The 24,706-nt window shown below is 48.5% G+C and overlaps 1 protein-coding gene across 1 annotated transcript in view; it reads right to left on the bottom strand.

Moving 5' to 3' along the window:
- TMEM65 (transmembrane protein 65) overlaps positions 1 to 24,115 on the bottom strand; it is a 36,563-nt gene extending 12,448 nt beyond the window's left edge. The window contains exon 1 of the mRNA XM_081950601.1: positions 23,473 to 24,115. Within this exon, the coding sequence (XP_081806727.1) occupies positions 23,473 to 23,818 (346 nt within the window). The 5' untranslated portion in view covers positions 23,819 to 24,115. The remainder of the gene's footprint in view (positions 1 to 23,472) is intronic.
- Positions 24,116 to 24,706: the final 591 nt, after the last annotated feature.

A 24,706-nucleotide genomic window follows, 5' to 3' on the forward strand; every position in this document is an offset into this window, starting at 1 on the left:
CCGGTGAACATCCAGCTTATGCCACACCGACTCCTGCTCCCTCGAAGGGTTGGGACAAAAATTCGGGAGCACGACCTCCTGGGCCCTGTGAAACTGTGAATTCACCTTCAGAATGAACGAAGGATCCAAACGAAGGACCACCCTGTCCTGGTGTATTACACACAGGTCACTGCGGGAAGAAAGGGCCCCCAACTCCGAAATGCGCCTGGCCGATGTAATGGCCACTAAAAACACCACCTTAAGGGTAAGCAGACGCATGTGTACCGTCCTAAGTGGTTCGAACGGGGAGCTCGTCAGAGCCTGGAGAACCAGGGTCAGATCCCAGGTCGGAAATCTATGAACCGGAGGCGGACGGATGTTAGCCGCCCCCTTCAGAAAACGCTTAATCAGGGGAGAACGGGAAAGGGTGGGGGAACCCTCCCCCCCCAGAATGGTGGCCAAAGCCGCCACTTGGCGTCGGAGCGTATTATGCGACAAACCGTCCTCCAACCCCCTCTGGAGGAACTCCAACACGTTCGGGATGGTAGCCCTAGAGGGATCCAACCCCAAGGGAATACACCACTTCGCAAACGCCTTCCATGTGGCATTGTAAATCCTAACCGTGGACGGCCTCCTAGACGCCTCTAAGGTGGCTATAACTCCCGACGACAGTCTCTGCCCCCTCAGGATCCCCCGTTCAAGAGCCAGGCGGTCAGATGAAGCCACTGAGGCCCTGGGTGATGTAAAGCCCCCTGACTCAGAACGACCTCCCCCGGGGGAATCCTCCAGGGATCTGCTACCAACAGCTGGACCAGGTCCGCGAACCAGGGTCTCCTCGGCCAGTACGGGGCTAACAGGATAACGAGAGCCCTCTCTGTGACTATCTTCCCTATCGTACGGGGAACGAGGGGAAGGGGAGGAAAGGCATAAAGAAGGCCCAGGGGCCACCGGCTCCTGAGAGCATCCGCTCCTTCCGCCGACGGAGACTGGAACCGGGTAAAGAACCGGGGCAGCTGAGCATTGTCGGGGGAGGCGAACAGATCCACCCGGGGCGTGCTGAATCTGCTGCATATCTTCCGAAACAACTCCGGGCTCAGTTGCCACTTGCCATCATCCAGGGTTGTGCGACTCAGCCAATCCGCCTGAAGATTGGACACTCCTGAGATGTGCTCCGCCACTATGGAAGCTAAGTGTCTCTCCGCCCACAAGCCCAACAGCTGCGCCTCTCGCCAGAGTGAACGGGAGTGGGTGCCCCCCTGGCGATTGATATGGGCCTTCGTCGCCACATTGTCCGTGAGCAGGAGGACATGGCGCCCCCGCAGGTGATGACGAAACGTCCGAAGGGCAAGTCGTGCGGCTTTCAGCTCCAGCCAATTGATGTTGTGGCGGAGATCCGAGGCAGACCAACGTCCCTGGGTCATGTCGGAGTCCATCACGGCCCCCCAGCCGAAGAGGCTGGCATCCGTCGTCACTGTGACTCTCTCGGGCTCCCAAAAGCAAGCCCCCTGTTGCAGCGCCGGGGACAACCACCACCGAAAAGAGAGTCTCACCTCCGCTGGCAGAGGAACTGGCCGCAAGGAGTTGCTCATCATCCTTCTCTGGACTGGGATCAAGGCCCACTGGAGAGGTCGCAGGTGGAGCCGGGCCCAGGGCACTATCCCTATACAAGAGACCATCTTCCCCAGGAGTTGAGACAAGGTCAGGATGGAAACAGACCTTCTTTTTCGTACGGAGACTAGCTGGCGTAGGCGGGACAAGCGGTCTGGGGATAGGCGGACCCTCCCTGACTCGGAGTCTATCACTGTCCCTAGGTGTAGGATCTGCCCGGATGGGGACAGGTGGCTCTTGGGAAAGTTCACGGAAAACCCCAACGCCTGAAGCCAACGGATCGTCAGCCGAAGATCCGACGTGGCTCTGGGGAGGGACTCCGCCTGAACGAGGACGTCGTCCAAGTAGCACTGAAGTCTCACCGGGATGGAACGCAGGTAAGCCGCCAGTGCTGCCAGGACCTTGGTGAACGTCCGCGGAGCTGAGGCCAGACCAAACGGGAGAGCCCGGTACTGGTAATGCCTGCCCCGGTGAGAGAACCTGAGATAACGCCGGTGAGACTGAAGGATGGGGACGTGGAGATAGGCCTCCGTCAAATCTACCGAGGCCATGTAATCCCCCTTCCGAATGCCCTGCAGGATAGATTTCAGGGACGCCATCTTGAACCGCCTGTATACTAGGTAGCGGTTCAGGCGTTTCAGGTTGAGAATCTCCCTCCAACCCCCCGAGGATTTTGGGACTACGAACAGATGGGAATAGAAACCCAGACCCCTCTCCGGCTCCGGAACGACCTCCACAGCCCTGATTTCTAGAAGATGGGCGACCGCGAGGTCCATGAGACGACGTCGCTCCGGGTCCCGAGCCGGGGGAAAAACTTTGAAAAAACTTGGGGGTTTGGAGAGGAATTCTAACCTTAGGCCATGGCGAACGGTCGCCCTGACCCAACCGTCTGACGTGATCTGATCCCACTCGTCTGCATACAGTGCCAGGCGGCCTCCGATGGGATGACTCGGGTTCGAGTCATTTCCCTCTGCGGAAGGGACGGCCGCCCCCCCCTCGAAAGGGCCGCTTGGACTGCGGCTGATACCTAGAACGGTCCTGAAAGTTCTGCCTATTGAACGACCTGTCCTGCCTGTACGGTTGGTATCGCTGATCCTGATCCCTGTCATAGGACTTGAACTGGGGCCTGCGATAGGGATGACTACGGGACTCCGCCTTCTTGGTGGATGTAGGCATAACCTTCTTTTTATCTTTGTTTTCCACCAAAATCGGGTCTAAGGAAGCCCCGAACAAATTTGGACCTGCAAAGGGGGCAGCCACCAGGTCCCACTTGGCTTTATAGTCCATCTGCCAGTTCCTGAGCCACAGGAGCCGACGAGAGGCCACAGAGGTGGCCAAAGCACTTGAGCCAAATCTAACAGCGTCTAGGGTCGCATCAGCCGAATACTGACACGCTGCCATTATTTTAGCCAAATCCTGGTGTACGCGCTCATCCTGGATCGGAATGCGATCCTGAAGCTGGCGGAGCCACATGACCGTTGGCGGTTGAAGTACGAGGCGGCAGCCGCCGCCCGCACCGCCCATGCTGAGGCCTTATAATTCTTACGTAAGGTGAGCTCCGCCCTCTTGTCCTCTGGCTTAAGTTTGTCTGCCGCGTCCCCCGAGACCACTGGGGAAGAGGAGACTAAAGCTGCTATGGGCTGATCTATAACTGGAAGCTGAGTAGCCGCACAAAGGACTTTTCCATGTTGTAGGCGCGACGGTCGTTGCTGCCAGGTGGGGAAAAATTAGAAGGACGGTCCCATTGGCTAGTAGCCACCTCTAAGAAAAGAGGAGGAGCAGGAATCTCCTCCTTATTGGTGGCCGTCGCTGAGAACATGACCATGTCCGGATCCGTGGGCGGTGGGACCGTGGGGTCCCCCGTGCCCACCTTGGTGGTCCTCCTAGCCTTCTTAAGTAATGGTTTGAACATGGCCTGGAGGAAAAGGTTGGAAGAACGAGGCGGCTCAGGAGCCGCATCCTCCTCCTCAGAGAACCCCCAACCATCCCTCCGTGCCTCCCCCCTAGAGGAGACCTCACTCATGAGGGAAGGAGAAGAAGCCCTAGATCTGGACCTACTAAAGGGAGTAACTCGACTGTGGTGGTAGGGCCTGTCCCTTTGAGAAATGCCCCTAGAAATGGCTGCAGAAATAAGCCTTTTGAGATTCTCAGGGAGGTTTTCTAGATCCTCCTCATCACCTTCTGAATCATAGTCTGGTGCCACATAGGCCCTGCTGGATCTCCTACCCCTAACGGGACCTGCAGAGGTACCTTCCAATGGATCCCCCCTATCTGCCTCCCTAGTCCTCAGGGAAGCAGAAGGAGAGCGAGGCGCCCCCCGCTCCTGACTCCTATCAGATCTGCATGGAGAAGCAGAGGAAGAGGAAGGACTGAACCCCCTGGCCACAGGAGGGGGAGGGCAGGGAGCCACCGTGCGTGGGGATCTGGATCTAGGCCTAGGATCCCTGGCCTGTCTCTTCTCAGCTCTTTCAATGACCTTCTCAATGGCCCTGGATCGCCTGAGCTCATCCCTCTGCAGGGCTCTCGAAGGTCTGTCCTCCGCTGAAGGCCTAGAAACCCGAGGCCTAACTGGGGGAGTGCGCTCAGCCTGATCTTCGCCTGCCTGAGCTGGCGCGGCCTGCTGGGACTCTGTTCTATCTGCCATCCCCACTCACGTGCTCCAGAACGAAGTTTTTGGTAGTAATGGCCCTTCAGCTGGTGAGAATCGCCTGCTCCGGGCCTCCGGCAAAGTTGCAAACAGCACTGCCACGTTTTTCACAGCCTCTCCGTGTTGCAAGCCCCAAACACGTGATTCAAAATGGCCGCCGGCTTCTTTGGGCGGCGCCTAAAAATGGCCGCCTACCTCGCCCTGAATAGCTAATGCCTGCGAGCTGCAAGCTCGCCTTTCCAAACAAACACTCCAGATCACTGCTGAGCTCCTAAGCCACGAGGAGCCTTCCAACACCAAAAAAACGACTCCGCGCTGCTGCCGTGGGCTGTAACCGGCCCGGGAAGCTAGCAGTTTGAATTTGAAGCCGAATAGCCGCTTTCGCGCCGAAAAGCCCCAGCGCGCTGCGAGCCTCACAGGAAAAGTTTTAAAAAGGCAGTTTAAAGCACGCAGGGTCGCCCGGCACACCCGAGACCCCAGGCACCAGTCCGGAGAGATCCCTTAGGAGGGGGGAGGAAGCGCCCCCCCCCCACTGACTATCTCAGCCTTCTGCGGGCAGCCGAACAACAGCCCTGCAAGGCGGACCCACTACAAAAATTTTTTGAAATAAAAGAATCCGAATTCAAAGTACCAACAACACTAATACTGACTAATAAAACCCAATAAAACACTCTTACTAAGAACCAAACCTGTGTCTTGGACCTTGACTGAGAGGAAACTGGGAACCAACGGGAGAAGGCGAAGGTTAAGAAGTTTTCTCTCAGTCAAATGGACCAATCAGGCTGTGTTAACCCTTCTGTGACCCCTCCCTCCACTCTACTGGAAAAAGACTGCTCTTCTCAGAGTTCAACTAGCTATTACAAGCAGGGCTACATAACAAAATGACAGATCATTTGGTCTGGCCAGGGAGAATTCTTCGAATCATGGTTTGCTATTACATCCAGACAAGACAAAGGTGTCAAAATGTCCTAAATTAAACTGAAAATAACCCATAGTAAATCATATGTTAGGGGCCTTATTAGAATGTATAAGGTTTTCAGACCTTTCTCACTTCATCTAAACTACCTGCTTAAAACATTAATGTAAGTCCTTTAATTAAAGTGGGATCAGTTTAAATTAAACTTGCAAGCAAATTTTAATTAAGAATTTGGCTTGTGATTATTTTAGACCAGTTCGGCCGTTAATTCTTACTGTTACTCTGAAAGAAATCAAATGTTGATGCAGACGGAAATAATCAAAAGCATTTATATCAGAACATGCCGGATCATTTGATGGGGAAACATTAGTAAGTTCATGTATGGTTGTTATATGACCAGCACCATTTAATTCACACCATGCCTTATTTATCAACAAATAGCAAAATTTACTATACCCAAAGCCCTAGGTATTTCTGCTGAGGCTACCTGTTTCACTGACATCTTAAATGGTACCAGCGGTTTAGGAAATCTGGATGCTAAAAAGTTTTCATACAAAAGAAACATCACGTTATTTTACTTTCAGCTGAACATTTTAAATTTTCACTATTCAAATCCAGGATCCCAAGTTTATTTATTTAGAAGTAACAGCAACAGTCACTGACTTTAATGGATATTACTTCCTTATAAATATTGTTTATCTTGCATGTCTCACTGTGTCACTAATGGGATTTACTTTGTAGGATGGAACATTAAATTAAACTGAAAACGAACCTTCACTCCACCTTCACCAAATTAAATATGTAACCATATTCTCATTTCCTCTGGTCCACTGCACTTCATTAAAACATTTGCCCAAACATCTGAAATAGTACAGTGTTTCCTGCCTAAGCAGGGGGTTGGACTAGAAGACCTCCAAGGTCCCTTCCAACTTTGTTATTCTAAATTCACCTGCACAAACATATGAATTCTCATGCAAACAAATGTGAAATATTTGTGATTTGCAGCAGGAAAGAGCTTAGTTGGTAGTGCAGATTCTTTGACTTGAAGGCAGTATTAGTCCATTACTAAAATAAAACACAATCAATGGCAGTAGAGTTTGTTTTTTCATGCTTCCAACCCATCTTGTTGTTCTGACCAGAGGATGATGGGACATTTTCACATACCATTTTCAGTCTCACCAACTCATCATGGACTGATTCCCAGTATCCTGTGGTTTTCCTTACCAATGTCGTTCTTGCAATGTTATAAACAACTCGTGCAACCATCAGTCCGCCATTCAACTGAGCAACAGTATAGGGCAAAAATCTACACTCCCAGGGTACCTCAGAACGTGATGCTCTCACCACATCTGTTTTACATGTACATGAAGCCACTGAGTAAGTCCATTTGCTGATTCAAGATCAACTAGCACCAATATGCTTTTTATGTATCTTGTCGTTTGATTGGACAAGCAATGCTGTTGCAATCATGTCCTAATGCTTAGACCAGGGGTGTCAAACTTGCAGCCCCCGGACCGGCTGTGTTACATGCTGGCCATGCCCATCCCTGGTTTAGCAAGGGTGGGGGGGTCGTGATACGTCATGTGATGACAATGTGATGTCATGAGCTTGACACCCCTGGCTTAGACCCTGTGAGTGTTTGGACATGAAGGAACAAGCTGAACTCCACCTGGCAAGACTGAGTAGCTGTGGGTGTCTGCCCCCCCCCCCCCGTGTTGGGAATCCTCCAACTGTGTTCCTGAATGGGGCTACATTGCTTTGTTGAGGTCTTGTGTAAAATCTGGGGATTCTACAGCTGCAGCTTGAAAAACAGGAGGTAGATGTGGCCAGGAGGGCCTTCACATGGGATAGGTGGCCCTAGCTGCACCCTTTTCTGAACCAGAAGGCACTTCTTACAATCATTGATTTGGTCGCTTTGAGATGCATCATTGCAATGTGCCCTTGAAAACCATGTGGAAGATACAGAAGACAGCAACACACGCAGTGATGGGGACTGCATCATGCCCATGTTATTGACTGACTTCCAGGTGCAATTTAAAAAGGTGGCTGACATCTTTAAAGTCCTACCTGACATAGGGGTCAGGTTATTTGGGAGACCATCTGTTTCCTATTTTTTTTGCCCATCTCATAAAACTGACGGTTGGCTCATTCCTTGTTCCATCAATTCAGCAATGCCATCTCTCAGGACTCAGGTAGCAGACCTTTCGTCCCTGCCTTATCAGTTTTAAAAGAGCATAAGAAGGGCTCTTTCCCCAGCCCTTGAGTTAGGCTGGCAGGGGAACTTCTTTGTCTGTTTTGGGGACAATGGTCGCCGTTTATTCAAGATGCTACTTTGGGATGTATTCTTGGTTTTGTCTAATAGATGTTTAAATGCCTTGAGTTGTTGGGGATTAGGGTTTGACCAAATAACAAAAAATTTGCAAGCCGCCAAAACAATTTTTCCTGCACTTCTAAATTGAAAATGATTTAGCCGTGCAAATCAATGGGCAGCACGAGTACAATAGCAGTGTGGTGGCACTGCAGCGATCACAATTTTGTTAATACAACTGGTGTAAAGTTCCTTGAAATTTCAATTACATGGGAGTAATGGGTCCCCGATTTTGAATGTATTTTTAAATTAGCGGATTGGAGGCACTCAGATTCAAAACATTTTGGGCTCTGCTTTTATTGAAGGTTACAGACAGACAGGAGAGTGTTAGATAGGTACATGTAATTTATTTTTTTGTCTTTCTTAGTGACCTGCAATCCAGAACAAATGCAAAGGTTGTGAATGGGCAGGCATTCTCTCTTGATCCCTATTCAATGACAGAGTTGTCTGATATTCAGTCCACTTTCTTCACTTTAGACTTGGAATCAATATCTTCAGAGGAGTCAGTGAATGCCTCATGTCATTACAAAGCCCTCCCTTTCTGATGGGAGAAAAAATGTTTCTCTTTTTTTAAAAGGCAGAAACTGGCACAAAAGACTAAGAAGACAGACAGGCCACTTTTCATTTCCCCAGCAGCCTCAGAACTAGCTAGCTGGCATTGTAAAGGGCTAAACCTGACTTGGGAACAGCAGTTGGTATGAAGTGAATGAATCAGCAATTGCGTACATGCCAAAAAAATAATAATACCAAAGAGAGCATGAAACTTTTGGGAGGCATCGGTATAGTTCCCAAACTGCAGGAAATACTTTTTCCCCATTTCATTTTCCATGAGTCCACAGCGTTTCTGACTGACTGGAAAGTCAAGTAAATGGAAATAAAGACGGAGGAGAATAATTAGGATGATTTGTAGTCTGGAAAGTAAGTCCTATGTTGTACTTTGTCTGGAGCTTCTGAAAATTCTTTAAGTACCTGGATTATTTAAGTAGCTTCTTCATCATTCCAAGACATGAAATAATAAAGTTACAGGAATGTTGCATGTTGGGAAAAATCTTGTAGCAGTAATTTGTCAACAAGTCAAACAGGTGTTTTCACTCCCTGCCAGCAGACCAACAACAACCATCAATTTTACTGGCAAGTATTTGGTTTTTAAAAGCTCAGAATGCAAACTAGAGAACTCTCCTCAAAGACTGGCCTATCACAGTCTTTAGAGAATGGGACTTCAGTTTCCAGATGGAACATGAATTTGTAAGAATTCCATGTAAACAAAGCGAGGATTATTTTCGCATAGTACTGGAAAAATGATGATATACCGCGAGATGAAGAAATAGACAAGAAGCTGCTAGGTTGTGCAGAAATTGATAGATTGACACTGAAAATTAAACAGAAAGAGGATGGACGATATTATCAAACATGGAATTTATTTTACCGATGGCTGGAAAAAAGGGGAAGATAAAGAATGTGATCTGCATTGTTAAGCAAATTAAATACCCAGACAACACAATGTTTATTAAGCACTGAGGAATGTATTTAATAGAAAACCAATAAAATAAAATAAAAAATACAGAATTCCATTAAGTATATACTACATTTTATACACTCTTAGTCCAAAGCTGTATTCTTGAGGCTTTTGATTTCTGGTCTGATATTAAGTAAAATAATAACTCTGGTGTCCCTACAATGCCTATGATGTGATGGAAAGTTTCCAGGATTTTGGACAATAATTACCGTATTTTTCGGAGTATAAGACACACCAAGGTTTTGAAGAGGCAAATTTAAAAAAAAGTAGGTAGGTAGATAGAGGGATAGAGAGGGAGAGAAAGGGAGAGAAACACAGTAGGTAGATAGGGAGAGAGTGAGTGAGTGTAGGTAGGTAGGTAGAGGAATATAGAGAGAGAAATAGAAAGAGATAGAGAAAGAACGTTGGTCTTACCTGAACGTTTTTTTCTGGAGTAGTGGAGGGAGGGGTCACAGCAGGGTTAACACAGCCTGATTGGTCCATTTGACTGAGAGAAAACTTCTTAACCTTCGCCTTCTCCCGTTGGTTCCCAGTTTCCGCGATGTCACGGCCAGCAACTGCAAGTCAAACACAAACAAGAACAAGCCCCCCCCGGGGCCTCCCGATTCTACGCCTCCCGGACCCTGTCTAACTAACTAACTAGGGCGGGAAATGTGACCCCTCCCTCCACTACTCCAGAAAAAAACGTTCAGGTAAGACCAACGTTCTTTTTCCAGTAGAGTGGAGGGAGGGGTCACAGCAGGGACATACCCACGCTACGTCCCCGGGCGGGCCGACTGGGTCCCAGGTGAAGAATCGGTCACCACCCTCTGAAGGACCCTCCGGCCAAAGGATGCCTCAGCCGAGGCATAAGTATCCAAACGATAGTGTCTAATAAAAGGTGTGGGGGAAGCCCAGGCCGCCGCCCTACAAATATCCTCGAAAGGTGCCCTGGTGGCCCAAGCCGCCGAAGTAGCCGCACTGCGGGTGGAGTGCGCAGTGATCCCCGAAGGAGGAGTCTTCCCAGAAGCCCCGTAAGCCTCAACTATGGCCAACCTAATCCATCGTCCGATGGTGGAAGAAGACACCTTACCTCCTAACGAGCCTGGACGAAAAGAAACAAATAACGCTTCCGTCCTCCTAATGCCCTCAGTTCGCTTTAGGTAAATGCGAACAGCCCGGCGAACGTCCAGCTTATGCCACACCAACTCCCGCTCTCTCGAGGGATTGGGACAAAAATTCGGGAGCACGACCTCCTGAGCCCTGTGAAACTGTGAATTCACCTTCGGAATGAACGAAGGATCCAAGCGAAGGACCACCCTGTCCTGGTGTATTACACACAGATCACTGCGTGAAGAAAGGGCCCCCAACTCTGAAATGCGCCTGGCCGATGTAATGGCCACTAAAAACACCACCTTAAGGGTAAGCAGACGCATGTGTACCGTCCTAAGTGGTTCGAACGGGGAGCTCGTCAGAGCCCGGAGAACCAGGGTTAGATCCCAGGTTGGAAACCTATGAACCGGAGGCGGACGGATGTTAGCCGCCCCCTTCAGAAAACGCTTAATCAGTGGGGACCGGGAAAGGACGGGGGAACCCTCCCCCCCCAGAATGGTGGCCAAGGCCGCCACTTGACGCCGGAGCGTATTATGCGACAAGCCATCCTCCAACCCCTTCTGGAGGAACTCCAACACGTTTGGGACGGTAGCCCTAGAAGGATCCAACCCCAAAGGAAGACACCACTTCGCAAACGCTTTCCATGTGGCATTGTAAATCCTAACCGTGGACGGCCTCCTAGACGCCTCTAAGGTGGCTATAACTCCTGACGAAAGTCTCTGCCCCCTCAGGATCCTCCGTTCAAGAGCCAGGCGGTCAGATGGAGCCACTGAGGCCCTGGGTGATGTAAAGCCCCCTGACTCAGAACGACCTCCCCCGGGGGAATCCTCCAGGGGTCTGTCACCGACAGCTGGACCAGGTCCGCGAACCAGGGTCTCCTCGGCCAGTACGGAGCTAACAGAATAACGAGAGCCCTCTCTGTGACTATCTTCCCTATCGTACGGGGAACGAGAGGAAGGGGAGGAAAGGCATAAAGGAGGCCCGCGGGCCACCGGCTCCTGAGAGCATCCGCTCCTTCCGCCGACGGAGACTGGAACCGGGTAAAGAACCGGGGCAGCTGAGCGTTGTCGGGGGAGGCGAACAGATCCACCCGAGGTGTGCCGAACCTGCTGCATATCTTCCGAAACAACTCCGGGCCCAGTTGCCACTCGCCATCGTCTAGGGTTGTGCGACTCAGCCAATCCGCCTGAAGATTGGACACTCCTGAGATGTGCTCCGCCACTATGGAGGCCAAGTGTCTCTCCGCCCACAAGCCCAACGACTGCGCCTCTCGCCAGAGAGAACGTGAGTGGGTGCCCCCCTGGCGATTGACATGGGCCTTCGTCGCCACATTGTCCGTAAGCAGGAGGACATGGCGCCCCCGCAGGTGATGCCGAAAAGTCCGTAGGGCAAGCCGCGCGGCTTTCAGCTCCAGCCAATTGATGTTGTGGCTGAGATCCGAGGCAGACCAACGTCCCTGGGTCATGTCGGAGTCCATCACGGCCCCCCAGCCGAAGAGGCTGGCATCCGTCGTCACTGTGACTCTCTCGGGCTCCCAAAAACAAGCCCCCTGTTGCAGCGCTGGGGACAACCACCACCGAAACGAGAGTCTCACCTCCACCGGTAGAGGAACTGGACGCAAGGAGTTGCTCATCATCCTTCTCTGGACCGGGATCAAGGCCCACTGGAGAGGTCGCAGGTGGAGCCGGGCCCAGGGCACTATCCCTATGCAAGAGACCATCTTCCCCAGAAGCTGAGACAAGGTCAGGATGGAAACAGACCGTCTTTTTTGTACGGAGGAGACCAGCTGGCGAAGGCTGGACAAGCGCTCTGGAGACAGGCGGACCCTCCCTGACTCGGAGTCTATCACTGTCCCTAGGTGTAGGATCTGCCTGGATGGGGACAGGTGGCTCTTGGGAAAGTTCACTGAAAACCCCAACGCCTGAAGCCAACGGATCGTCAGCCGAAGATCCGACTTGGCCCTGGGGAGGGACCCTGCCTGAACGAGGACGTCGTCCAAGTAGCACTGAAGTCTCACCGGAATGGAACGCAGGTAAGCCGCCAGTGCTGCCAGGACCTTGGTGAACGTCCGCGGAGCTGAGGCCAGACCAAACGGGAGAGCTCGGTACTGGTAATGCCTGCCCCGGTGAGAGAACCTGAGATAACGCCGGTGAGACTGAAGGATGGGGACGTGGAGATAGGCCTCCGTCAAATCTACTGAGGCCATGTAATCCCCCTTCCGAATACCCTGCAGAATGGATTTCAGGGACGCCATCTTGAACCGCCTGTATACTAGGTAGCGGTTTAGGCGTTTCAGGTTGAGGATTGCCCTCCAACCCCCCGAGGATTTTGGAACTACGAACAGATGGGAGTAGTAGCCCAGACCCCTCTCCGGCTCCGGAACGACCTCCACTGCCCTGATTTCTAGAAGATGGGCGACCGCGAGGTCCATGAGACGACGCCGCTTCGGGTCCCGAGCCGGGGGAAAAATTTTGAAAAAACTTGGGGGTTTGGAGAGGAATTCTAACCTTAGGCCGTGGCGAACGGTCGCCCTGACCCAACCGTCTGACGTGATCCGATCCCACTCGTCCGCATACAGTGCCAGGCGGCCTCCGATGGGATGACTCGGGTTCGAGTCATTTCCCTCTGCGGAAGGGGCGGCCGCCCCCCCCACGAAAGGGCCGCTTGGACTGCGGCTGATATCTAGAACGGTCCTGAAAGCTCTGTCTATTAAATGACCTGTCCTGCCTGTACGGTTGGTACCGCTGGTCCTGATCTCTGTCATAAGACTTGAACTGGGGCCTGCGGTAGGGATGACTACGGGACTCCGCCTTCCTGGTGGATGTAGGCATAACTTTCTTTTTATCTTTGTTTTCCACCAAAATCGGGTCTAAGGAAGCCCCGAACAAATTTGGACCCTCAAAGGGGGCAGCTACTAGGTCCCACTTGGCTTTATAGTCCATCTGCCAGTTCCTGAGCCACAAAAGTCTACGAGAGGCCACAGAGGTGGCCAAAGCACTTGAACCGAATCTAACTGCGTCTAGGGTCGCATCAGCCGAATACTGACACGCTGCCATTATTTTAGCCAAATCCTGGTGTACGCGCTCCTCCTGGATCGGAATGCGCTCCTGGAGCTGGCGGAGCCACATGACCGTAGTGCGGTTAAAGTACGAGGCAGCAGCCGCTGCCCGCACCGCCCATGCTGAGGCTTTAAAATTTTTACGTAAAGTGAGCTCCGCCCTCTTGTCCTCTGCCTTAAGTTTGTCAGCCGCGTCCCCCGAAACTACTGGAGAGGAGGAGACTAACGCTGCTATAGGCTGATCTATAACTGGAAGCTGAATAGCCTGCACAAAAGACTTTTCCATGTTGTAGGCGCGACGGTCGTTGCTGCCAGGTGGGGAAAAGTTAGAAGGACGGGCCCATTGGCTAGTAGCTACCTCTAAGAAAAGAGGAGGGGCAGGAATCTCCTCCTTATTGGTGGCCGTCGCTGAGAACATGACCATGTCCGGATCCGTGGGCGGTGGGACCGTGGGGTCCCCCGTGCCCACCTTGGTGGTCCTCCTAGCCTTCTTAAGCAATGGTCTGAACATGGCCTGGAAGAAAAGATTGGAAGAGCGAGGCGGCTCAGGAGCCGCATCCTCCTCCTCAGAGAACCCCCAATCGTCCCTCCGTGCCTCCCCCCTAGAGGAGACCTCACTCATGAGGGAAGGCGAAGAAGCCCTAGATCTGGACCTACTAAAGGGAGTAACTCGACTGTGGTGGTAAGGTCTGTCCCTTTGGGAAATGCCCCTAGAAATGGCTGCAGAAATAAGCCTTTTGAGATTCTCAGGGAGGTTTTCGAGATCCTCCTCATCTCCTTCTGAATCATAGTCTGGTGCCACATAGGCCCTGCTGGATCTCCTGCCCCTGACTGGGCCTGCAGAGGTACCTTCCAATGGATCCCCCCTATCTTCTTCCCTAATCCCCGGGAAAGCAGAAGGAGAGCGAGGCGCCCCCCGCTCCTGACTCCTATCAGATCTGCATGGGGAAGCAGAGGAAGAGGAAGAGGAAGGGCTGAACCCCCTAGCCACCGGTGGGGGAGGGCAGGAAGCCACCGCGTGTGGGGATCTGGATCTGGGCCTAGGATCCCTGGCCTGTCTCTTCTCAGCCCTTTCAATGACCCTCTCGATGGCCCTGGATCGCCTGAGCTCATCCCTTTGCAGAGCTCTCGAAGGCCTGTCCTCAGCTGAAGGCCTAGAAACCCGAGGCCTAACTGGGGGAGTGGGCTCAACCTGATCTTCGCCTGCCTGAACTGGCGCGGCCTGCTGGGACTCAGTTCTATCTGCCATCCCCACTCACGTGCTCCAGAACGAAGTTTTTGGTAGGAAATGCCCTTCAGCTGGTGAGAATCGCCTGCTCCGGGCCTCCGGTAAAGTTGTAAATAGCACAGCCACGTTCTTCACAGCCTCTCCGTGTTGCAAGCCCCAACACGTGACTCAAAATGGCCGCCGGCTTCTTTTGGGCGGTGCTTTTAAAAGCGCGCCTAAAAATGGCCGCTCACCTCGCCCTTAATTGCCAATGCCTGCAGCTGCAAGGTCGCCTTTCCAAAAACACTCTCCAAATCACTGCTGAGCTCCTAAGCCCCTAGGAGCCTTCCAACATCAAGAAAAACGATTCCGCGCTGCTGCCGTGGGCTGTAACCGGCCCGGGAAGCTAGCGGTTCAAATTAGAAGCCGAAAAGCCGCTTTCGCGCCGAAAAGCCCCAGCGCGCTGCGAGCCTCACCGGAAAGTTTTAAAAGGACAAATTAAAGCACGTAGGATCGCCCGGCACACCCGAGACCCCAGGCACCAGACCGGAGCGATCCCATAAGAAAGGGGGAGGAAGCGCCCCCCCCACTGACTATCTCAGCCTCCTGAGGGCAGCCGAACAACAGCCCTGCAAGGCGGACCACTACAAAAAATTTTTAAATAAAAAAATCCAAATTCAAAGTGCCAACAACACTAACACTGACTAATAAAACCTACTAAAACTCTACTACTAGGAACCAAACCTGTGTCTTGGACCTTGACTGAGAGGAAACTGGGAACCAACGGGAGAAGGCGAAGGTTAAGAAGTTTTCTCTCAGTCAAATGGACCAATCAGGCTGTGTTAACCCTGCTGTGACCCCTCCCTCCACTCTACTGGAAAAATACAGTAGATAGGTAGGGAGAGAGAGTAGGTAGGTAGATGTTTCCAGGTGTATTTATCATGTGTTGGAGAAGGAAATCTCTGACAATCTATAGCACATAAGACTTTGTTTCTGCTGGCACAGCACTTGATCAATCTAATTCTCATCGATCAGTTAAAGAGCTTTTCAAAAGGGGAAAAAAAGTTTTTGCACTCTGCAAACTTCCCCAAAACCGTTTTTATGGAGGCTTATAGAGTGCTGCTGGAGGCTGAGGGGGGGGGGGCAAAAAACAGCCTATTTTTTGCTCATTTCTGCCCTCCCCAGCCCCCAGGAGCTCTCTCAAAGCCTCCATAAGGCTCCGCACGGCCATTTTGGTGAAGGGGCGGGGTTTCGAGTGGCAAAAAATGCTGTATTCGATGAATAAGACGCACCCAGATTTCCAGCTTCTTTTTTGAGGGAAAAAGGTGCATCTTATACTCCGAAAAATACGGTAGCTGCAAGGTCTGTGATCTGCATGTATCCTAATGCAAAAATGATCACGTAAGTCAATAGTGTCCAACCTTGGCAAGTTTAAGACCTTGCCGAATTCCCCAATCATCCCAGGGGAATTCTGGGAGTTGAAGTCCACAGGTCTTTCAACTTGCCGAATTCCCCAATCATCCCAGGGGAATTCTGGGAGTTGAAGTCCACAGGTCTTAAAAGTTGTCAAGGTTGGACACTTCTGAAGCAAGTGATATGTTTTTGCAAGTTGGAATAGTAAAGCTCTGTAGTTTTCTACATTATTCTTTGTACTTTGACAATATTTTTTGTAATTCTTTGTAATATTATGGTATGATTCACATGTGGATTTGGGTAGCGTTTAATCATTTGTCAATCTAGAATGATTAATATCACATAATTACTATAACTCAATTAATATAAAAAGAATTATGTCTGATTATGCATTGAAGAGGTTTTTTTTTAACCAAAGTAAGGGACAATTGTATCTGCAATCAAAATTTCTATTTCTGAGTCGCTACCATGTCCTCCCATATAACACCTTTTTCAGGAAAGCTGTTCATCTGGTCCTATTTTTATGCCTATATATTATATAAGCCATTTATTGGCTAATCCAAACCTTCATTTCATCTATTTTAATAAATTCTGCTTTACTTTGAGAGAAAATTATGGAAACTGTTTTACACTTGAAACATTCATGACCCACTTTGATTCCTCCATGTAAATCTACCAAAGGAATAACAGCGGTACAACATTAAAGCACAGATCTCTGAATCAAATCTAGTTATAGAAAGAAATCTTCCAGCCACTACTACTGCTCTGTTTCCAGGAACATTACTGGATTATTGCGATACTTTGGAATAATGGAAGTATAAAACCAAATGATTTTCTACCATATAAAATTCTATTGAAAATTAGAACTGCATGATAATTGATTGATGATAAAAGTAACGTAAGAATTAGCATGCTTTTTGTTTCAATAATATTCAGACTGATACTAAAACAAGGAATAATTTTTAAAAAGTAACTTAACAGACGTTTGTGTTGTGTGCATATTCATTCTCTTCTCACCCCTTAGAATGGTCTGTGGCTTTCTCAATCTCAGGTCCTCTACCAGATGCCTGGGAGTTTGAGGGTTCTGTGCAGTGCCTTATATGTTCCTAACATCAGAACAGCTGAACAGAGAGCTCCAATATTGTTCTAGTGTTCTGCTAAAGCCACCCAGCTTAGGAGTCACAATGTGGCGTGGTCCTACCACCATGGGGACAATTTTGGCCTTTATTTTCCACTTCCTAATTCCTCTTTCAGGCCCTGGCATTTCTCCCGTTTTTTAATATTCCTCCTTCCTGATGTTGTGGTTTCTTGGCATTGCTACATCCATCAACACTGCTGCCTTCTAGTCTTCTCTACTACCACGATGTCTGGCTGATTGGCCAGTACCTGTCTGTCTGGATCTGGAAGACTCACAGAATCTTAGCTCTCTTGTTCTCCAACCTTCTGTGGAGTCTCCCATCTGGAGTTGGGAAGATTTAGACCACAGATGTCAAACTCAATTTCATTGAGGGCCACAACAGGTTGTGTTTGACCTCGAGGGAGGGGGGGCATGGCTAGCTTGACATCACTCATATCGGGGGCACATGTAGTGGCCCAAGCACTCTGCCAGAGAAAATGGGCTCCCAAGCTCCATTTTCAGCTGTGACAGCCTCCTGCAATGCTCCATTTTCACTGGCAGAGACAGCCTGGACCAGTCCTTGGCTTTTCCAGGGTGGCCCCGCGGGCCAGGTCTAAGCACCCTGAGGGCCGGATCCACAGCCTTAAGTTTGACACCCCTAATCTAGACTGTACATTGTGCAAATGTTTCTGTACACAATGCCAGCTCTTTTGTTGTGCCATTCAAGTGTATGCTATGCCTGTTTGCATTTTACACCTTGCCACTATGTGTTGAGACTGTCTCTGAGACCTCTTAGTGTAGTCTGCACCTCAGATCCTGTCCAGTGTGATAGAATGGTCTTATGCTGCTATGAACAGTCCAACCCCTGGTAGGATTTCCCAATGTCTGCCATCTCAGCTGTCTGTCTTTGCAGAGGTCTGGTCTTGCCATGGCACTTCCCTGGCATGATCTTCCTCCCGTGTCTGCTGCTGTCTCAGGCATTCTCCCATCAGCTCATCCTTTCCCGTGTACTCTTGGATGCTCTGGGCTTCATCCAGGACAGTGGCTCACTAAACCCACTAGCTCTCTTTCTCCTATCTATTCCACAACAGAAGAGCATGAATACACTTATAAGGTTTTTTTTAATCCCACCTTTGTTATTTTTAAATAACTCAATACTGTAAACTGAATTCACAAATCTGTTGCTCTTATTCCTCTGTCAAAAAAAAGCTCTTTTATCATAGATTAGACTAAACTATTTAGGAATGAAGCAACTAAAAGACCTCCGTTATTTTTTACGTTTTCCATACTCACATGGATGCCTAAGACAGTTTGTCTTCCAATGGCCTCTTTAATACCATATATAGCACTGAGGGCTTACTGCAGTTCAAATACTGACAGGCTGAAACCCCAAAACATTTGTAGATGACTGCAAATGAAAAATATCCATTAAAAAATAAATGCGGACTTTCCACCATGGGGAAGGGTACAGGATTGAGGCAAAATCAGACACAATTTTTTTTTCAGCAGAACCAATTTACTGCTAGTTCCCTTCTGGGGTATTCAAAAGAGTCTTCATATTCCAGCACCTTTGTTGCATATTTTCTCACTAAGGAAAGTGTGAGGAAACATAACAGAAGTGCTAAAATGAAAGCCCTCTGAACAGGCAATAGCAATTATAAATCACAACAACCCATGAAAAAATAGCAACGTGCACATGGTAGTACATCACACAAATTATGCACTTGCTGCCTGGTATCTGATGCAAGTTTCAGTATTTGTGTCCATCAATCCACAAGCACCAATTTAAATAGGCTTCAGACTGGCAAGATATTAGCAAAAACATGAAGGTGGGATTTTAAACTCTTAAGAAAATTACTTAAAAGATTCTAGTTTTAAAAGCCTGTAATTAAGAGAATAAGAACACATAAACATGCACGAAGGGGATGGAAAGTATTTCTTCTATTGAGGATTCCTCCAAGACTAAATAATAGTACACCAGTCTCTTATCCCCCAGGCTAGGAACAGTTCAAGCCCTTCAATTCCTTCAAGGACACCATTATATGGATCAAGGTCAAATGCAAGCTACTTCCTAAATGCATAAAATACAAAACTTAGGCATAATAGCTTGCAGTTAGTCTGTAACTGATGAAGATAAAAAAAAGCAAAGCAAGCAGTTTTGATATTTTCCATTTCAAAGGTTGACATAGCTGAAGAACTGCTCTGAATTTATCAGCTGGCTGACAGCTGTCAGTTTTTTTCAAAAAGAAAAGGAAAAATTAATGTGAAAATCATAATAGACTCATAGCTACTTTAGACTTCAGCACAATCACACACACGCAGGCTGAAACTCATAATTAGCTGTCATTTGTTTTGGAAAAAGCTGAGTGGGCATTATTTGCACTATGATGCAACTCACATACGTAACTGGCAATTTAGTGCAATTGCTCATAGTTAAGATTAATTCACATACCATGCTATGCCAGTATTTGCTTTAACCAACATTTGTTGACTAAGGCAGGGTCTCATTTTATTTATAATTCTAATCTATAAATCACAATAATTTGATATCAATATCAGGCTATTTCAAAGTGAAGCAAACTACATTAAGCAAGATTTAGCATGAGGTGTGAACACAACTTAAGTACTTTGACACTGGAAATATCTAGCCATATTCTGCAAAAAACGAATTCGTTCATTTTAAGATGTTATTAGACTATCTTTGCTACGTTACACTAACACAGCTTAGAGGTATAAATTAATGTATCTTAATTAATTACATCTAAATGTGTCAGATTTCTTCTTTTTAGCCGTTTCTGTTAATACTAATTAAGCTTCTCTTCCCTTTCTGTTTCTCCTGATGTGAATAATATAGATTGTAAGCAGTTAGACATGGCCATTCTACTTCTTTATAAAATGTTATTCAATGTTGAATTCAGGCACTCAATAATGATCCTTAAAACATGGTTTCTTTTACAAAATATAATAACTCAATTCAGGCAATACTGTAAGCCAATACAAAAACAAACTAATTATGACGTATAACATACATGAATTCAATCTGTGCAATAACATTTAAATAATGCTGCCCCAAACTGCACAATTAAAGTCTAAAAATAAGCTCAATCCTCACTCAGGTATATTTATATTCTATTCCTTTACAACTTAAAAGTGGTCGCTCTATATTCATAAATTATCATCCATCTTAATAGTCAATTCAGGTAGTCCTCGACTTATGACAATTGAATTCAAAATTTATGTTGCTAAGCATAACATTTAAGTGAGTTTTGCCCCATTTTACAACCTTTCTTGACAGTTGTTAAGTGAATTTGGCTTCCCCATTGATTTTGCTTGTCAAGTGGTTTCAAAAGGTGATCACATGACCCCAGGGCACTGCAGCTCTCATACATGCCAAGTTGAGAAGGATCCAAATTTTGATCACGTGACCATGGGGAGGCTGCAATGGTCGTAAATGTGGAAAACAGTCATAAGTCATTTTTTCCAGTGCTGTTATAATTTTGAACAGTCACTAAAATGGTTGTAAGTTGAGGATTACCTGTAAAGGGCACAATTCAATACAAGTATTCTATTGATATTATTGTTCTCAGCAAAGCAAAAGGAATTACAGGTAGTCCTTGACTTACAACCATTCATTTAGTTATCAAAGTTACAACAGCATTGAAAAAACTGACTCATGACCCATCCTGACACATAGAGCCATCACAACAACCCCACAGCACATGATCAAAATTTGGGTGCTTGGCAACGAGCATTTATTTATGATACCAAAGAGCCATTTGCAACCCTCCCAGCTGGTTTCTGACAAGCAGACAATGGGAGAAGCCAGATTTGCTTAATGACTATGTGATTCACTTAATAACTGCAACGATTTGCTTAACAACCATGGCAAAAAGGTCATAAAATGCAGTGCAACTCACTGAAAAATTGCTTTGCTTAGCAATGGAAATTTTGGACCCAATTGTGCTTGTAAATCAAGGACCACCTGTATTCCACCACATCACGTAATTTTTTACTTGAGGGATATGCAATCCTCCAGAACATCATAAGTGTGTTATATACGTATAGTGTGGCAGCTCTCAAGTTCCACTGAGACATGTGCATCTGTTAGCTGCTAACTACAAACTACCAATTAGCACCAAAAAAAAAGAAAAAAGCTAGAAGTAACTGACATTAGCAACTGCATTGCCCCAATGCAATGTGGTTATTTAGCATCACTCTACAGAAGAATGCCTCCTTTCTAGTTTTGTTCATCAGGGTTAAAAGTTATTGAAGAAAGTTGTAGTCTAGTAGACTTTCAGAAACAAATAGTAAATAATTCCATTGATTACATTTGAGGGAGAACCACAATCAACACTGGCAATGAACGTTAACACTCATTGTTACACATTGTTATTCCCTTTTGGGGTGGGCAACATTATGCAGAGTGCTGGGGAAAAAAATCAAAGAAATTAAAGGTATACAAATCTTGGGTCAAAATACTACTTTTTCCCCTATATTTTTGTACATATTTTGGTAACCCTTGACACAATATTCTTCAATGTCCTATCTCAAGTTTTTTTTTTTAAAATAAATGTCCGTTTTGATTTTCATTTCATTTGGCTTTGATCCCCGACTGAAATTAAGCCAACTCCCTAAATGCTCTAGATTGGTACCTGTTCAAGTTCCACTGCTTAAATTAAAACATCAACAAACCAACTGAGGCTCCAACAAGACATTGTGATAAAAAGTTATCAGTCCTTGCATGCAAGCTGCAGTTGGACACTATCAGGCATACCAATGAATCATAAAACAGAATTGGAACCGAGGGATATGCACATGTGCTGAAGCACCAGAAACAACTTTAAAATAGATGGAAACTAAACAAAGAGAGAACCAACCCAGAACTAAGGAGAAATTTCCTCACCGAACAATTAATCAGTGGAACAACTTGCCTTCAGAAGTTGTAGGTGCTTCAACACTGGAGGTTTTTTTAAGAGATTGGATAGCTATTTATCTGACATGGTATAGTTTTTTTTGTTTGAGCAAGGGGTTGGATTAGAAGACCTCCAAGGTCCCTTCCAACTCTATAACAAAACATTCTACAGTATTGAAAACACTCCACACCTCTAGAAATCATTGTTTCTGTTCTTTTTAAGAGAGACCTGCTGGAAGAGGCAATCAAAGTTACACACAGAGAGTCTTCTTGCACCATGGTCTGAAACAACTAAAGGAAAATATGAGAAGAGGCCATTCAGATACCACTTAGGGCACAGCAGCTGGTACAGTAACACTCATCCTGCGTGGGATTCAGCTGGAAAAGCAAGCAGCAAGCAAAAAAACAAACAACCCCCCCACCACCACAACTGCACGTGCCCAACCATCAGCTGCCACACACAGGGATCAACAGGGAGCAGAATATTTTCCTACAGCAAAATGCAGGCATGCATACGCCTGGCATACGCCTGTTCGGGATGCGTCGGGATTTGAAAGCATTGGCTTATTTCAATGCAAACAAGAAGTGGAATGACATGATCCTAAAGTCGCTGCAACCCCCCACCCCACCCAGGAATGGAACAACTTGCTGCCAATTTAACAATTGTATTTAATTGTTTAAAGCAGTGGTTCCCAACGTGGCCCCACAAGGGGGCAATTTGATTTTTAATGGGGGCGATTTGAACCTTGTTTAAACCAAGTTAATGACCTTTTAGGCTTCTTCCGAGTGAGTAGAGTTCACTTTTTGAGTAAAGTAAGAATTATATGTTGGGGGGGGGGGGGGAATCAAGATTTTAAAGATGCTTAAGTGGGGCAAAACTGCCACTGGTTTAAACCACTGGTTTAAAGTAAATAAAAAAAAATATGTTTTAGTGTTTGCCATTAATGCCGTCCCACCTTTTGCATCCTTTAATTTTTTTTTAATGATTCCGTCCCATCACCCTGTTTCTTTCATATTAGCGTCCCTTTTGTCCTGCAGCCAGTTGTCCAAGCAGCAAGCTGGCAGTGGGAAGTTGTCATACACACACACACAGGAACCAATTCGGTTCATTTGGATTTTCTAGGAAAAATCGCGCCAAAGCAGCCTTCAAGAGCCGATGCCAACATTCCCAAATTGGTCTTTGTTGGGGGGGGGGGGGTCTAGGGCCGTGCATAAGTGCACCAGCGTGCCTATATACCGTTCCTGTCCTACTGTCCCCATGTATTTGTACCCCTTTCCTGTGTTCTTATTCATGTTTATTCTTATTCCTGCTATCTTGGACATGAGTGACGAATTAAATCAAATCAAATCCAGCGCGGGGACCGACTGACGGCCCGCGTTCAAGTGTTTTACTGGACTTCCCAAGAAAAGCAGCCAGGCTTGCACTAGGGTTGCACCCCCGCCGACCCCCTCCCCAACCCCGCTTTCCAAGACCGACGATCTCGCTGACACCCCGCCCCAAAAGATGCATGTTCGCAAAGACCCCACCACCACCACCAAGCTGAGCCACAGCCAAAAGCGCGGCGCCCGGGGTCGGTTCACACGTGCACGGGGGTCTTTTCTCTCCGCGGCGAATGGGGGGGGGGGTCCTCCTCCTCACCTTGGGCGATGGCGATGGACTCGAAGCGGTGCAACTCTCTCAGCAGGCAGCTGCGCTCCGTGGAGTGCAGGCTGTAGATGAAGTCGCGGGCTCCCTGCGCCGTGTTGAGCGCCTCCATCGGCTCCTTCTTGGGGTGCGTGCCCAGCGGCCGCGGGGAGCCCAAGCAGGAGGCCGCGGCCGGCGGACAGAGTCCGTCTTCGGGCCGGGGGGCGCGACGGAGGGCGCTGAGGCGCCGTCGGAGGAGCAGGAGACAGCGGCACCCGCCGAGGCGAGACGCCCGCCCGGAGGAACCGGCCGAGCCCAAGCGCAGCGCCAACCGGCAGCTCAGCCACGTCGGCGACGACATGCCGCCCGCCCGCCGGCTCGGCTACCGGAGCTGGGAAGGAGAAGGGCGGCGGTGGTGGTGTTGGCGGGGACGCCCGGCCGCGGGGAAGGCGGTGCTCATGAGTCTGTCCCGAGCCTTTCCTTGGCCGCGCCCTGCTCGGCGGTCCCGGCGACTCACAGCCCGAGGACGGCTCCGGCCAGCCGCCGCATCTCCCTTCAGGCACCAACAGCGGCAGCAACGGAATCCGCCTCACAGCTCCCGCCTCGCCTGTCAGGCGGGACTGAAAGGAGGGAGGTGGCCGGCAGGCGCCACGCAGGCGCACTCACCTTGCCAATGGCCGAGGCCCCGCCCCCACGCCTTCCAGCCAATAGGAAGAGAGAGAAGCCTTCTCTTTTCGTCTCCGCCTTCTTCCCGCTGCTCCTAATTAGATGCGGGAAAGGATGAGATTCCAGCCACGCCCACCTCCCTGCAGATCACCGCCCCGCCCCCTTTTGCTTCTTTTTGATTATCGAAGTTGGCTGCAAAAATCAATGGTGGCGATTGAGTGGCAGTCCAAACTCCCATTTTTTGGCTCAATCTTGGCGTGACCCGGATCTTTGCTACCCAAATCAGACAACCTTCCAACCTCCAGTGCACGTTCTCTCTTGCATCCTCCCTCTTGGGTGTGGTTGTTCTCCTTCGCTCTTGATGACTTCATGGAAACATCTATATTATTTCGTTGGGAGCGGTCCAGATGTTCCGCTCAAAATATAAAGGCAACGTCTGCAAGCTGAGCTTAGTTGCTTGGTTCACGCATAGGGTTAAGACATTGAGCTTGTCAATCAGAAAGGCTGGCAGTTTGGGAGTGAGCTCCCATTACTTGTCCCAGCTTCTGCCAACCTAGCAGTTCAAAAGCATGTAAAAATGCAA

This window comes from Natrix helvetica, assembly GCF_964273705.1.
Source record: "Natrix helvetica genome assembly, chromosome: 4".
Lineage (NCBI taxonomy): Eukaryota > Metazoa > Chordata > Lepidosauria > Squamata > Natricidae > Natrix > Natrix helvetica.